We start from the raw sequence: 14,642 nt of genomic DNA, 5'->3' as shown, positions 1-14,642 counted from the left end.
AAAAAAAATACTGTTGATAATAACAATGAAAACAGTTGAACTAGAACAGCATTAATAACATAAGTGCCATATTTTTTGGTCAAATTTCATAATATATAATTGGTCAGATTAGAGCAACATGACAGGTGCCATATGTGGAGCAGAATCTGCTTACCCTTCCAGAGCACATGAATTCATTTCCAGTTTTTGTAGGGGGTTTGTTTTGATCAGTCTACAGTTTTCTATGTTTTTTTTGTTTTTTTCTGTACTATTGTTTGTCTGTTGGTCTTTTTCTTTTTTAGGCAAAGCATTGTCAGTTTATTTTTGACTTATGAACTGGTATGTCCCTCTGGTATCTATTTCCCCTCTTTAACATATATATAAAAAAAAATAAAGATTTAAGATAAAGTCCTGCACCTGAAGTCCATAGATGTAGTCTGGTGTTATGATTTGAACTGAGATAAAAGATAAATGTGTGTACCTGAAGTCCATTAGATGTAGTCTGGTGTTGTGATTTAAATTGAGACACAACAAAGGCCACAAGGTATGTTGACATCCTAGGAGTTGGACCATAATGATCTGCCTCAAACCCATCACCTCTATTACAAATATAAAATAAGCAGTTATTTTTAAATCATATTCCTAGCATATCATGTGACAAAATGTATAATAAGTGTGTAAGTATGACTATGTCATGGTTACTTCATTTTTATTGGCCTATTTTGTGTAAAAAATGTTTGTAATGTCTGATTATGGAAAAACTTTTAGCTAAACAAATTGTAGGAGAACTTGAGTAAACAAACAGTGCATTGTATATTCAAAACGGAACTTCAACTACCTGCAAAATTCTGATAAAATTCATATTTCCAATACATGAGAATCCCACAGGGTACCCCTCAGATTGCAAGGTCGTTTTTAAATTCGTCGCAAGGTCACGAGGTCGTTTTTAAGGGAAATGTACAGGTCGTAGGTCGTTTTTTCCAACATAGAGGTCGAAAGTCGTTTATATATTTAAAGGATCTATTTAAGTCATTGATGTGCCCTTGGGTTCGGTTGTTCTTGTTTTGTTTGATGCTATCCAGAGATGGCTGTCTGTAAGTGGGAGTTCGTGTCGTCAGCTCTAGATTTATTTTCTTGTGTAGCATTTAATGATTAATATGTGATGTCTTCGTGCCATTAACCCATATCCGTTCCTTTCCATATTGAAACCAAAAATAGGACTTGAACTTTTCGATTTTTCAGAACAGTAGTTTCAACCAAACATTCAGTATTTCACTAATCCAACACAATATTCATATTGAGCAAGTTCCCAGAACTCTTATTAAATCACCGGGGATGTAGAGCTGGATTTACCTACTGAGATACTTTGAACACGATCTATAGACTGATGGCAACAAGGAAATGTCTTGAAGACAGGGGTGTCCCGCTCTGTGCTTATTTCCATTTTCGATGGAACTCCCCCATTTTTACACAGTTGTTGCGATGGTCATCACTAGCACATAGGGCACTAGCTACTAGCGTCTCTGTGTGTGCTCCAAAGAAACAAATATAGTATATTTGAAGCAATAATCCAGACCAACTTAAATCTTTTTAAAGAAACAAAAATGATCATAACTTGATAATTTGATAGCTTATCACAAGCTCTAGAAACAAAGAAACGAAGACTTTAATCGATTATAGATACAAAAAGGTCACAAATAGTTCAAAATTGATTATTTGAAAATTGCATGTTGATTTAAGATGAAAATCGAACTTAACTTGTACTTTATAGTGCTAGTACTGCAGTCCCACTAGGCCACGATCGCACTACGAACTGTAAAAAAAGAAAATTTTGATGATCGTAGTACGATTGTGTAGATCGCAGTAAGGTTGTATCACGGTCGTGGTGAGGTCTTCAAGGTCGTGATGAGTTGGCCACCTTTGAACATGTTCAAAACAATGGTGGTGCGGTCGTTGCGAAATCATGTCATAGGAGAAACGTAGTGAGAGCACACTAAGGTCGTAGTAAGATCGCAAAGGTCGCTGTACCATCGTAGCGAGTGCGTGGTTCTATTCGGAGAGACTGCGCTACGATCTTAAAGTGACTTTATTACGACCTCACTACGACCATCACGTTCTCACCGCGACCCAACTACGCTTCCACTACGACTATACCACGCTGTTCATGACCATAGTACGATCTTTCTAGCACACCCTTGCCGTCCTCACCACGCTCTTCTTACGACCTAACTGCATTCATACAACGACCATCATCTCATTGTCATTTTCACATTTAATATATTAAATCTCTCCAGGTTTTGTTTATTTGTAAGTTATTAGGACTTCTTGTCCATTTTCTGCAACGGGTCAACCAAGCTTCTCGTTTTTATATACATTAGAGCGTTGGTTTCACGTTTGAATAGTTTTAAACGAGTAATTTTTGGGGCCCTTCATAGCTTGCTGTTCGGTGTGAGCCAAGGCTCCGTGTTGAAGGCCGTACTTTGGCCTATAATCGTTATGGTTTACTTTTATAAATTATTATTTGGATGGAGAGTTGTCTCATTGGCACTCATACCACATCTTTCTTTATCTATTGACAAATAATGACACATCTGTGTCATCTCTGCTATCGTTCACTGAAATATCGTCATCCCTGTTAAGCTTCATGGACAAGCAATATGTTGTAGTTTAGGTTGAATTGGTCGGTCCGACATCTCTGCTTGATCAGGATTCTTTACTATCAGAGCTCCGTTTGCCTCTACATCAACCCCTACCACCACTCCCAAGCATTCTAGTAGATTTTGGTGGCATGACTGTATTGTTTTCGATAAATCTATGTATAAATTAAGAAATGAATGCTTCTTTTTGTAACTTGATTGGGGTGTAAAAGCGTTTACCGCATTTCTTTCTAAAAATCTGCGCATGATATTGACATTATTGCTGAGAACGTAGAAGGATCATGGTATGAACGTAGATCGTGCTAAAATCGCAGTAGAGGCGTGGTAAGATCATGTTGCAATCGGATAACTCGTGCATGGTATGGTCGTGGTGAGAATGTGATGAGCGTAGAAAGATCTTGATAAGCGTATAGAGGTTGCAGAATAAGCACGGTGAGAACATGGTATAATCGTAGCAGAATCTTTGTAGAAGCGCATTAATGAGGACAAAGTAGCATTGTTAAACGGGAAAACCAACGGTCTAATCTTTATAAAAACAAGAAGCATGGTTGAGCCATTAAAGAAAATGGTCAAGAAGTCCTAATAATTACATACAAAACCTGGGGAGATTTAATATATTTTATGTAAAAATGACAATAAGAATGATGGCCGTAGTATGAATGTAGTCAGGTTGTAAGAAGAGCGTGATGAGGACGGCAAGAGCTTGCTAAAATCGTACTATGGTCTTGAACAGCGTCGTATAGTCGTAGTGGAAGCCTAATTGCGTCGCAGTGAGAACGTGGTGGTCGTAGTGAGAGATCGTAGCAAAGTCTCTCTGAATAGAATCACGCTTTCGCTACGATGGCACAGCGACCTTTGCGATCTTACTACGATCTCACTATGCTTCTACTACGACCTGATTTTGTAACGACCGCACCACAAACGTCTTGAACATGATTAAAGTTGACCACGCTCATCACAATCTTGAAGACCTCACCACGACCGTGATACGACCTTACTGCGATCTACAAGATCGTACTACGATCATCAAAATTTGCATTTTTTTCACAGATTGTAGTGCGATCGTGGCCTTGTGGGACTGGTATTAGATCGCGTGAGCTTAGTTCGATCTTGGTCTAGTGGGACTAGGGCTTAAACAATTGGGAACAAATGAAACAAATCTTTGATCCGTTCTCAAGTTTTCATCTGGATACCACCATGGGACGGACGGTCAGACAGATGGAAGTTCGGACGGATACCCAAGCATGTAATACTTCTCTACTGCGTGTAGTGGAGTATAATAAAGTAGACAAACAGTATGGCTGACCATGGTTGGTGGGACAAACAGTCAGCAGTTTATGTTTAATAACAGACATGTGATTTGGGCATTTTATTTCATCAGATCGGTCATGACGCCAGCCGATTGTTCTTCCCGATCTAGTTCTACTGTTGGGAAGAACGTAGTTTCCCCGACACAATTCTCTGGCATACAGTTATGGGGGGAAGGGGAAAATAGGCTGAGACAGAGAACCAGTAACTGCGCACCGTTTTGCTGATCTATCAAATAACCGTAATAGTGACAAAAGACCACAAAGGAAAACATGGCGCCAAAAATGGCAAGGTTGTTTTTAGCGTGGGTGAAGTCGGAGGTCGTTTTTTCAAAATTTTCGTTTTTAGAAGGCCTTCAGGTCGGAAGTCGCCTCTAAAAAGCCATAGGTCGCAGGTCGTTTTTAGAAGGCCTTCAGGTCGGAAGTCGCCTCTAAAAAGCCATAGGTCGCAGGTCGTTTTTGACCCTGCGGGAGCCTCATACATGCAGTATGCACAGAAACATATAAAATAATCATTTTAATAGCTAAAATTGAATAACTTTGAAATTTCAAAAACAAATACTGTTTCATAAATCAATCCACAGTTCTCCAAAAATATTATAGAAGGAAGCTGGCTTGTCATGTTTTGGATTTTTTGTCAGATTTTCGGAATCCTCTGGTTTTATCCATTTGAATGCCTTGAAAAAATTTGCCCGGTGACCCCCATTTTCTGTTTTTAAATCTTTTACATATATAAGGATAAGCCATCTGTTAAAGTCTTATAAAATTTTAATTACTTTTTCAAAGTTTTTGAAAACTTTAACTTGTCAATGATAAAGCTATGAAAAGTCAAGAGAGAATATTTTCCCACCAAAATTTTAATGGCCAATACCTCGAAAACAAGAACGATGACCTCTATATTTTTTTTGCTCTTTGGATTCCATTATTAATCCCCTATCAATATGAACTGGTGTTTTGAAAAGCTAATGACTTTGAAACTGAGAAGCAAACTCCTTTAATATACCACAGTCATGACAGTACCACTCACCACTCTTCAAATTTTATAGTGCTTTAGACACCTTTAACATTTGCTATTGTCTTTCTTAATGTCTTTTTATTATAAAAGCAAAATGCTAATTTAAATTTATCTGTAAACAAACCTTGATGTTGTTGTTACAATTTCTGAATTTGATAAACTGAGCCATCCAACTTTTCTTACAACTGTAATATTGAAGACAGCTTTAAATTCTGGTTCATCAAAACAAGGGAAAGCCTTTCTAGCATCTGTTGGCTGGAACTGAGTTGTTGCAAGATATCTGTGAAAAAACAAAAACAAAATTAGTTGTGTCAAAAGGGGTCATTTCAACATATACTTTTTATTATTTAGGCCAGGATTTTTTAATTTATTGGTTTACGGATCCGCCGACCCGATTTTGCTGATTTCCAGAATAAAAATAAAATTCACTTTTCACGCTTTTTTATTCCCGCCGACCTTAACAAATGCATTATCCCTGAAAAATAATTAAAATATTTTTTTTCCTGAAATGAAATGCATTAATCACTAACAAAATTGACAACACTTTCTGGTGTGAAAAAAAAAACACTTTCCAGTTTACGTTTCTAAATATAGACAAATCAATTATAACTGACCTTGAAATGTCGTTTGCGCAAATAATTTTGCGGAACGAAACTTGTGTTTGAAACCAATACACAATAAGTTCGTTTACCTTATTTGTCATCAGTCCGTAAGATGCATCATCTCATAGAAATAGACTTGTCCAAATGTGGACAGGGTGAAGGCATCAAATTAAAGAACTGAATATTAACAAATCATTAGGAATTTTCTTGTTTTTATAGGTAATAAAAAAAATGTCGTTCATTTGGATAAAAAAACGGGAATGCAAGACAACAGATTAACCCGATATCGTTTTTCCAGTGGACGATTCTATTAGGTTTTTGACACGTGTGTTGAAACTTATTTTCGTACGACGTTTATGCATTGTTTCTTTATCAGTTTTCGTGCTTGAAGATCATTATTTACCAAGTTTTCTGGAATTGATTAAGAGCTACGCGAATCTATTTTTCTTGTTTCTGAAATGATGATTTAATTTCGTCTTTGTCCGTGCATCCCCTTTTTTTTACTGTAAATTACTAGACAATGTCATGCGTAGTTTATAACAGCTGAGCAATAATATTTCATCGAACTAAAATGATGATAAAATAGCATAACAAACATATTGCTAGAAAGGTGAAATATATATTGATTTTGCATATTTTTTTGTCTTCAAAGATGATTTTTTTTCTTTTTTTTTTTCCCGACCGACCGACCCGACTTTTTCATGGGGAAAATCCGTAAACCAACAAATTAAAAAACCGTGGCCTTAAGACAAAAATGGGAAGCTGTTTCAAAAAATATTATAAAACAAGAATGCGTCCATAGTACACTGATTGCCCCACTCACACTATCATTGTCTATGTTCAGTGGACTATGAAAATCTAATTTAGCATTTAAATTAGAAAGATCATATCATAGGGAACATGTGACATGTACTAGGTTTCAAGTTGATTGGACTTCAACTTCATCAAAAACTATCTCGACCAAAAACTTTAACCTGAAGTGGGACAGACAGACAGACAAACGAAACAAAAAAATGGACAAAGGACCCACAGACAAGAAAACATAATGCCAATGATTATGTTGAAAACATAACATTAACATTAACATACCTGCCAACTTTTCAAAATCCCCATGGGGGTTTTACGTGCAAGATGGCTCTAACAGTCATAAAAAGTCATCAAATGGGGCCTTCAAATGTATCTTAATGTTGTTTTTAGCTTCTTTTTACTTTTTAAAGCCTATAGCAATTGTATAACTAACTGATTTATTTAAAATTGTGGAAAAATTGCTCTTTCAAAATTTCCATTTGGGAGCTTCCATGGGAGAAATCCATGATAACAAAAACAATATTTTTACTTTTTAAGACCAATAGCTGAAATGATACTTTTAATTCGGGGGTTTTAATCCCGGATCCAGCTTACTGTTTTGTCAGATTCCAGTATCCCACTTACACTATGTAGGTAAGCAATTTTCATTTTTTTTGCAATTTCTGATGTCCTGAAAGACTTCATTTCCCATTTTCACAGCACAAAAATTTGATTTTTACACGACACCCTTACAAAAAATCGGAAATCACACATCATGCTTAGACCCTAATGAGACCAACTATGTAAGCTCTTAATATATAGTTGTATCCAATATCCAGGATATCTGGTTATACATTAACACCAGGCTGGGATGTGACTAGTCAAAATAAATATGATGTCTTGGAAGGATATTTCAAATATTTCCTTTGATGCAAGACGTCAAAGAAAAAAAATATAATAGCCTTTCAAATTCATGACATCATTATTACTTGGAGTCTAAGATGCCTTAGATGGGACCAGGGAGCTAGGATTCCTTTTCAAAAATACAATAAATGGGAGGGTTAAAAATGTGCATGTAACACATTTAAGTTTCCCTTGCCTATTGGGAAAATTAATTAAGAGGGTGCCCATGGAAAAACCTGTTAGTGGATGGCACATGACATATTTTGTTTTCAAAATTTTTTCATCTATTTCATATCACAAATTCATTCTTTCTCAAAGTCAAATTGTGTTTTTATATTAACTGTAACAAATAAATAGAAAAAAAAATACATAGAAAGCACTGAAAATTCATGAAAAGGGGAGATAACTTCATTTTGTTCAAAATTTTGTTGCATTGTTAGTGAACTTTAAAATCATTTTCTGAGCCATCCACTGTTGATTCAAAAATATCTTTGACATATATATCCTTTGTATGATACAAACATTGCATCGGAACCCAAAATTCAGTGGGAAAAAAATTATGTTGTGCCACCCATATCATAAATTTCGGTAGAAAATTCAATAAAAAAAAAAAAATCAAAAATTTCAGGAAAATTTCCTGAATTATTCATTCTACTAATATAATCAAAATCGTTAACTTATATCTACTTCCTTTTCCGGTCTGCATCTGCGCACAAATGTTTTCTGGTATGGTTTAGGCTCAGGATTTGAGGAAAATGTTATGGGAAATTACCTCATATCCAGAAATCAACGCCACTTTGCTTATTTGAATATTATACTTAAGAAATCGGATACGGGTCACGGAAATTATATTGAAATGATAGGGAATTTTGAATAAAATGCCTGTTTTAACTTTAATTTAAGTGATAGACAGAACGCCGGGGCAAAAAATAAATATACACAACAATATACACAATTCAAACGAAACATAATGACTGTCGTTGCAAAAATACAGGTTCCTGAGCTATTTTTAAAATCGAAGCGAGAGGCTTTTAACAATGCAGTATAAAATATAGGCTAAAATGGCTGAAACGCCAAATTTGCAAACTTCGTGATGAAAATTGGCTAACAATGTCATTAGAAAAACAGGTTGCCGGGGTGAAATTTGAAACTTGAATGTCCAAAGAATAAGCAAGTCCAAACCTTGTATGTGTAGTCGTTGAACTCTAGGTTCCCACGTAATGTTAAAATGACCCTATTTCAAGAAGAATAACCTCACGAAAACATGAAAAATTCACTAAATACGCGTTCATTGTTTTGATTTTAACCGCCTGACGACTTTACGGAAATATCAAAGTGATTGTAAATAAGGACTCTGTGACGGGCAACTTATAATATCCGTGTTTTAAAGATTTTAGTGATATCAAGTCTATCCTGGTTCCCGGTACTACGTTCCAGGTATTAGCTTTTAGCCATACTCTCTCACGAGGAAGCAACTAGATAACAACCTTTGAAACCAGAAATGCGTACGCATCTACTTGTTAAAAATAGAACGGCTTCCCCGTATTTATTTCCGGCGCTCTTTTTGAAAATGAAAGTAGAACAGGAGGGAAGAGAACAGCTAAGCTAAATAGTTAAAACATGTAGAACTAGAACAACGCAAATATGGAACAACCCCCACTCCAACAGACACAGGATACAGGTAGTTCGAAGATTTAATATCAATACTAATGATATAATTTCTAACCTTCAGATTGAATAGTTAAACTCCTAATTCTGACAGTACTTGTACCTTTATTGATACATTTTTAAACCACATTAGTCGGTTCTCATTTTTTATATAAAATTGAACAAATATTTTATATGAAAGCAAAGCTTATATACAAAAATAACTCTATACAACATGTATCAAAGAAAGTTTAACTGTCCTGTCTTTTGAAATGTTGACATATACAGTGATATGTTACTGTTTTCGCGCTGAACATCAGCCCAGGCAGCCTAGGCTTGTAAAAGTTCTCTCGGGCCTGTAAAAATCATATCTACAGGTCCACAGAATCTAACTAAAAATTTCTAAAATTGATCTCCGGGGCAGTAGATTTAACAGTTCATCGTAAAGAGTCTGAGTGAGTGACCGTCACTGAGTGAGTGAGTGTTAGGGTACGACCATTTAACTTCACAGAGGGGTATGTTTTTTTATGCATGAATGTTGTACATTTATCTCCTGAGCCTAAGGGAGATATGATGTCCTCTTCATATATGATTTTCCTTGGATGAACAAATCTTCATATCTTCCTACATTTGTAAGCCCTTGGAAATGAGCGTTTTATTCTACTGTCTTTACCGTTTTTTACTTCGTTAAAACATTTATATATTAATCAATATACTTCTTTCATTTTGTCTTTTCTTATCTGGTTTTTTTTTTAACTATAAAAAACAACGTACACAATGATAATCAGTTGCGATTAAAAGTTAATTATTGATTCATTCTTGTTTGTTTTTAAATCTGAAAATATTTTTAAAAACGAAAATACTATATTATACAAATGTATATATAAAAAAAAACAATCAAATGATAACGTTATAAAACATGTACCGTTTGTAACCTCACACAAGGCAAGCCCTATATCCAGAATGGAATATGAATTGTTGTTCATGTGTGATAGTTTAGTTCAACCAATCAGATGTTTATTTTGCTATCAAAATCAACACACAGTGGAATAATAATACTTTAATGTATAAGCCCTTTTTTTCCAGGATGGTGTGATTTTTTTTCCACATTCCATAACCCATATAATGGCTTTGTTGAGTCAAAAGAACAGTTGGAGGAGCTTAAGTGGCACTATGAAGTGGAGACAAAATCATATTTTGTTTCTGTGAAAACTTCATCCACTTTTGGAAACACTGGTAGGTTTTTTTCATTCACCAGTAAGCACTAAAAACTAACATGTTATAAGAAGGCACATTTAATAATGAAACATGAGGTGGGGAAAGTAATCAGGGGAAACAACTTACAATATACATGTTCAAGAACATGGTAGTAAGGGAAACAATGCAGTATTAATACAATACAATATATATTGGCAATAATTTTTTTTAAATATGAGATAGTTACAATCAAAGCCACTGAGTAAACAAAGACTTATAAAACCAAATAAAATTGAGAATGGAAATGGGGAATGTGCCAAAGAGACAACAACCCGACCATAGAAAAAAACAACAGCAGAAGGTCACCAACAGGTCTTCAATGTAGCGAGAAATTCCCGCACCTGGAAGCGTCCTTCAGCCGGCCCCTAAACAAATATATACTAGTTCAGTGATAATGAACACCATACTAATTTCCAAATTGTACACAAGAAACTAAAATTAAAATAATACAAGACTAACAAAGGCCAGAGGCTCCTGACTTGGGACAGGCGCAAAAATGCGGCGGGGTTAAACATGTCTGTGAGATCTCAACCCTCCCCCTATACCTCTAGCCAATGTAGAAAAGTAAAATACGTTTACAACAACAGTTGAAATAAATAAAAAATAACATGGACTCCACTTAAAATTGGCAGTGAAATCAGGTTCAGAAGGGTAAGAAATTTATGAAATACATTATGAATGTATTTCTTTGTCCAGTACATTGATGAAACTGAAACAAAACTAATTGTGTAAAACAGATTTTAGCATTAATTTTTATTTGAAAAAGTGATCTGATATGTATGTGTAATTTGCATGAAAATAATTCATATCATCATTACTGACTATTATGCACTACTTATCATCCATTTGTGTATATTTAATTGCTCTAGGCTTAAAATCTCTGTATCAGTGGACCAGTTACCACTGAAAAAAGATCACTTCTTTCTAAAATTAAAACTTAAAATGAGATGGTAACTGTCCTGAACATGCTGAATGAGTTTAGGTGATAAATATACAATACATGTACATTTCACTCTGTAATATAAACACAGTAGTAATCAAGTATTGAATATTTCAATTATTAGATATTGGCAGTAAGCAGCACAAGATCCAGTGGAGGGAAAAGAACAATCTTCATATGCCAGACAATCCCTATATAGTCCTACAAACAGAGAGATTTGAGTGTCACCATGGGCCAGATAGAAATAAGGCGATAAAAGTCAAAACCCAGAATGCACAGGTACATTTTATGGGTATATATAAAGTATTAAATGATATTTTGGAAGATGTATATAAATTGCTTTTAACTTGATTAAAAAATATTAAATGTATCAAGTTAATATCTTCTGATGACTAACCTGTAGAACCTGGTTTTATTGTAGACACTTATAGATCCATCTGTGATCTCCCATAGGACCAGATAAGGGACCAGAAATACTCAGACACCAAACAGGTTTTACAGGTGAGTATCTTCTGATGACTAACCTGTAGAACCTGGTTTTATTGTAGACACTTATAGATCCATCTGTGATCTCCCATAGGACCAGATAAAGGGACCAGAAATACTCAGACACCAAACAGGTTTTACAGGTTAGTATCTTCTGATGACTAACCTGTAGAACCTGGTTTTATTGTAGACACTTATAGATCCATCTGTGATCTCCCATAGGACCAGATAAGGAACCAGAAATACTCAGACACCAAACAGGTTTTACAAGTTGGTATCTTCTGATGACTAACCTGTAGAACCTGGTTTTATTGTAGACACTTATAGATCCATCTGTGATATCCCATATGACCAGACAATGGACCAGAAATTTTCAGACACCAAACAGGTCTTACAGGTTAGTATCTTCTGATGACTAACCTGTAGAACCTGGTTTTATTGTAGACACTTATAGATCCATCTGTGATATCCCATAGGACCAGATAAAGGGACCAGAAATACTCAGACACCAAACAGGTCTTACAGGTTAGTATCTTCTGATGACTAACCTGTAGAACCTGGTTTTATTGTAGACACTTATAGATCCATCTGTGATCTCCCATAGGACCAGATAAAGGGACCAGAAATACTCAGACACCAAACAGGTTTTACAGGATAGTATCTTCTGATGACTAACCTGTAGAACCTGGTTTTATTGTAGACACTTATAGATCCATCTGTGATCTCCCATAGGACCAGATAAGGAACCAGAAATACTCAGACACCAAACAGGTTTTACAAGTTGGTATCTTCTGATGACTAACCTGTAGAACCTGGTTTTATTGTAGACACTTATAGATCCATCTGTGATATCCCATAGGACCAGATAATGGACCAGAAATTCTCAGACACCAAACAGGTTTTACAGGTTAGTATCTTCTGATGACTAGCCTGTAGAACCTGGTTTTATCGTAGACACTTATAGATCCATCTGTGATCTCCCATAGGACCAGATAAGGGACCAGAAATTCTCAGACACCAAACAGGTTTTACAGGTTAGTATCTTCTGATGACTAACCTGTAGAACCTGGTTTTATTGTAGACACCTATTATAGATCCATCTGTAATCTCCCATTGGACAAGATAAGGGACCAGAAATACTCAGACACCAAACAGGTTTTACAGGTTAGTATCTTCTGATGACTAACCTGTAGAACCTGGTTTTATTGTAGACACTTATAGATCCATCTGTGATCTCCCATAGGACCAGATAATGGACCAGAAATACTCAGACACCAAACAGGTTTTACAGGTAAGTATCTTCTGATGACTAACCTGTAGAACCTGGTTTTATTGTAGACACTTATAGATCCATCTGTGATATCCCATAGGACCAGATAATGGACCAGAAATACTCAGACACCAAACAGGTTTTACAGGTAAGTATCTTCTGATGACTAACCTGTAGAACCTGGTTTTATTGTAGACACTTATAGATCCATCTGTGATATCCCATAGGACCAGATAATGGACCAGAAATACTCAGACACCAAACAGTTTTTACAGGTTAGTATCTTCTGATGACTAACCTGTAGAACCTGGTTTTATTGTAGACACTTATAGATCCATCTGTAATATCCCATAGGACCAGATAATGGACCAGAAATTCTCAGACACCAAACAGGTTTTACAGGTTAGTATCTTCTGATGACTAACCTGTAGAACCTGGTTTTATTGTAGACACTTATAGATCCATCTGTGATCTCCCATAGGACCAGATAATGGACCAGAAATACTCAGACACCAAACAGGTTTTACAGGTTAGTATCTTCTGATGACTAACCTGTAGAACCTAGTTTTATTGTAGACACTTATAGATCCATCTGTAATATCCCATAGGACCAGATAATGGACCAGAAATTCTCAGACACCAAACAGGTTTTACAGGTTAGAATCTTCTGATGACTAACCTGTAGAACCTGGTTTTATTGTAGACACTTATAGATCCAAAATTTGATATCCCATAGGACCAGATAAGGGACCAGAAATACTCAGACACCAAACAGTTTTTACAGGTTAGTATCTTCTGATGACTGACCTGTAGAACCTGGTTTTATTGTAGACACTTATAGATCCATCTGTGATCTCCCATAGGACCAGATAAGGGACCAGAAATTCTCAGACACCAAACAGGTTTTACAGGTTAGTATCTTCTGATAACTAACCTGTAGAACCTGGTTTTATTGTAGACACTTATAGATCCATCTGTAATATCCCATAGGACCAGATAATGGACCAGAAATTCTCAGACACCAAACAGGTTTTACAGGTTAGTATCTTCTGATGACTAACCTGTAGAACCTGGTTTTATTGTAGACACTTATAGATCCCTCTGTAATCTCCCATTGGACAAGATAATGGACCAGAAATACTCAGACACCAAACAGGTTTTACAGGTTAGTATCTCCTGATGACTAACCTGTAGAACCTGGTTTTATTGTAGACACTTATAGATCCATCTGTGATCTCCCATTGGACAAGATAATGGACCAGAAATACTCAGACACCAAACAGGTTTTACAAGTAAGTATCTGCTGATGACTAACCTGTAGAACCTGGTTTTATTGTAGACACTTATAGATCCATCTGTGATCTCCCATTGGACCAGATAATGGACCAGAAATTCTCAGACACCAAACAGGTTTTACAGGTTAGTATCTTCTGATGACTAACCTGTAGAACCTGGTTTTATTGTAGACACTTATAGATCCATCTGTGATCTCCCATAGGACCAGATAAGGGACCAGAAATTCTCAGACACCAAACAGGTTTTACAGGTTAGTATCTTCTGATGACTAACCTGTAGAACCTGGTTTTATTGTAGACACTTATAGATCCATCTGTAATATCCCATAGGACCAGATAATGGACCAGAAATACTCAGACACCAAACAGGTTTTACAGGTTAGTATCTTCTGATGACTAACCTGTAGAACCTGGTTTTATTGTAGACACTTATAGATCCATCTGTAATATCCCATAGGACCAGATAATGGACCAGAAATACTCAGACACCAAACAGGT

At 35.9% G+C, this 14,642-nt stretch overlaps 1 protein-coding gene and 1 long non-coding RNA gene across 2 annotated transcripts in view; one reads left to right on the top strand and one right to left on the bottom strand.

Annotated features, from left to right (window-relative positions):
- LOC143064420 (uncharacterized) overlaps nt 1–14,642 on the bottom strand; it is a 135,894-nt gene that overhangs the window by 87,157 nt on the left and 34,095 nt on the right. Inside the window, exons 3-4 of the mRNA XM_076237236.1 lie at nt 5,083–5,238; nt 461–578 (exon numbers count right to left, since the gene is read on the bottom strand). Of these exons, the coding sequence (XP_076093351.1) occupies nt 461–578; nt 5,083–5,238 (274 nt within the window). The remainder of the gene's footprint in view (nt 1–460; nt 579–5,082; nt 5,239–14,642) is intronic.
- On the top strand, nt 8,716–11,387 carry LOC143064421 (uncharacterized). Its single transcript, XR_012975244.1, has 3 exons — nt 8,716–8,930; nt 9,983–10,132; nt 11,218–11,387. It is a non-coding gene; the product is annotated as an uncharacterized LOC143064421 (long non-coding RNA).

Source organism: Mytilus galloprovincialis, chromosome 2 (assembly GCF_965363235.1).
Source record: "Mytilus galloprovincialis chromosome 2, xbMytGall1.hap1.1, whole genome shotgun sequence".
In the NCBI taxonomy this organism is placed as follows: Eukaryota; Metazoa; Mollusca; class Bivalvia; order Mytilida; family Mytilidae; genus Mytilus; species Mytilus galloprovincialis.
This window is presented reverse-complemented; position numbering and strand designations above follow the sequence as displayed.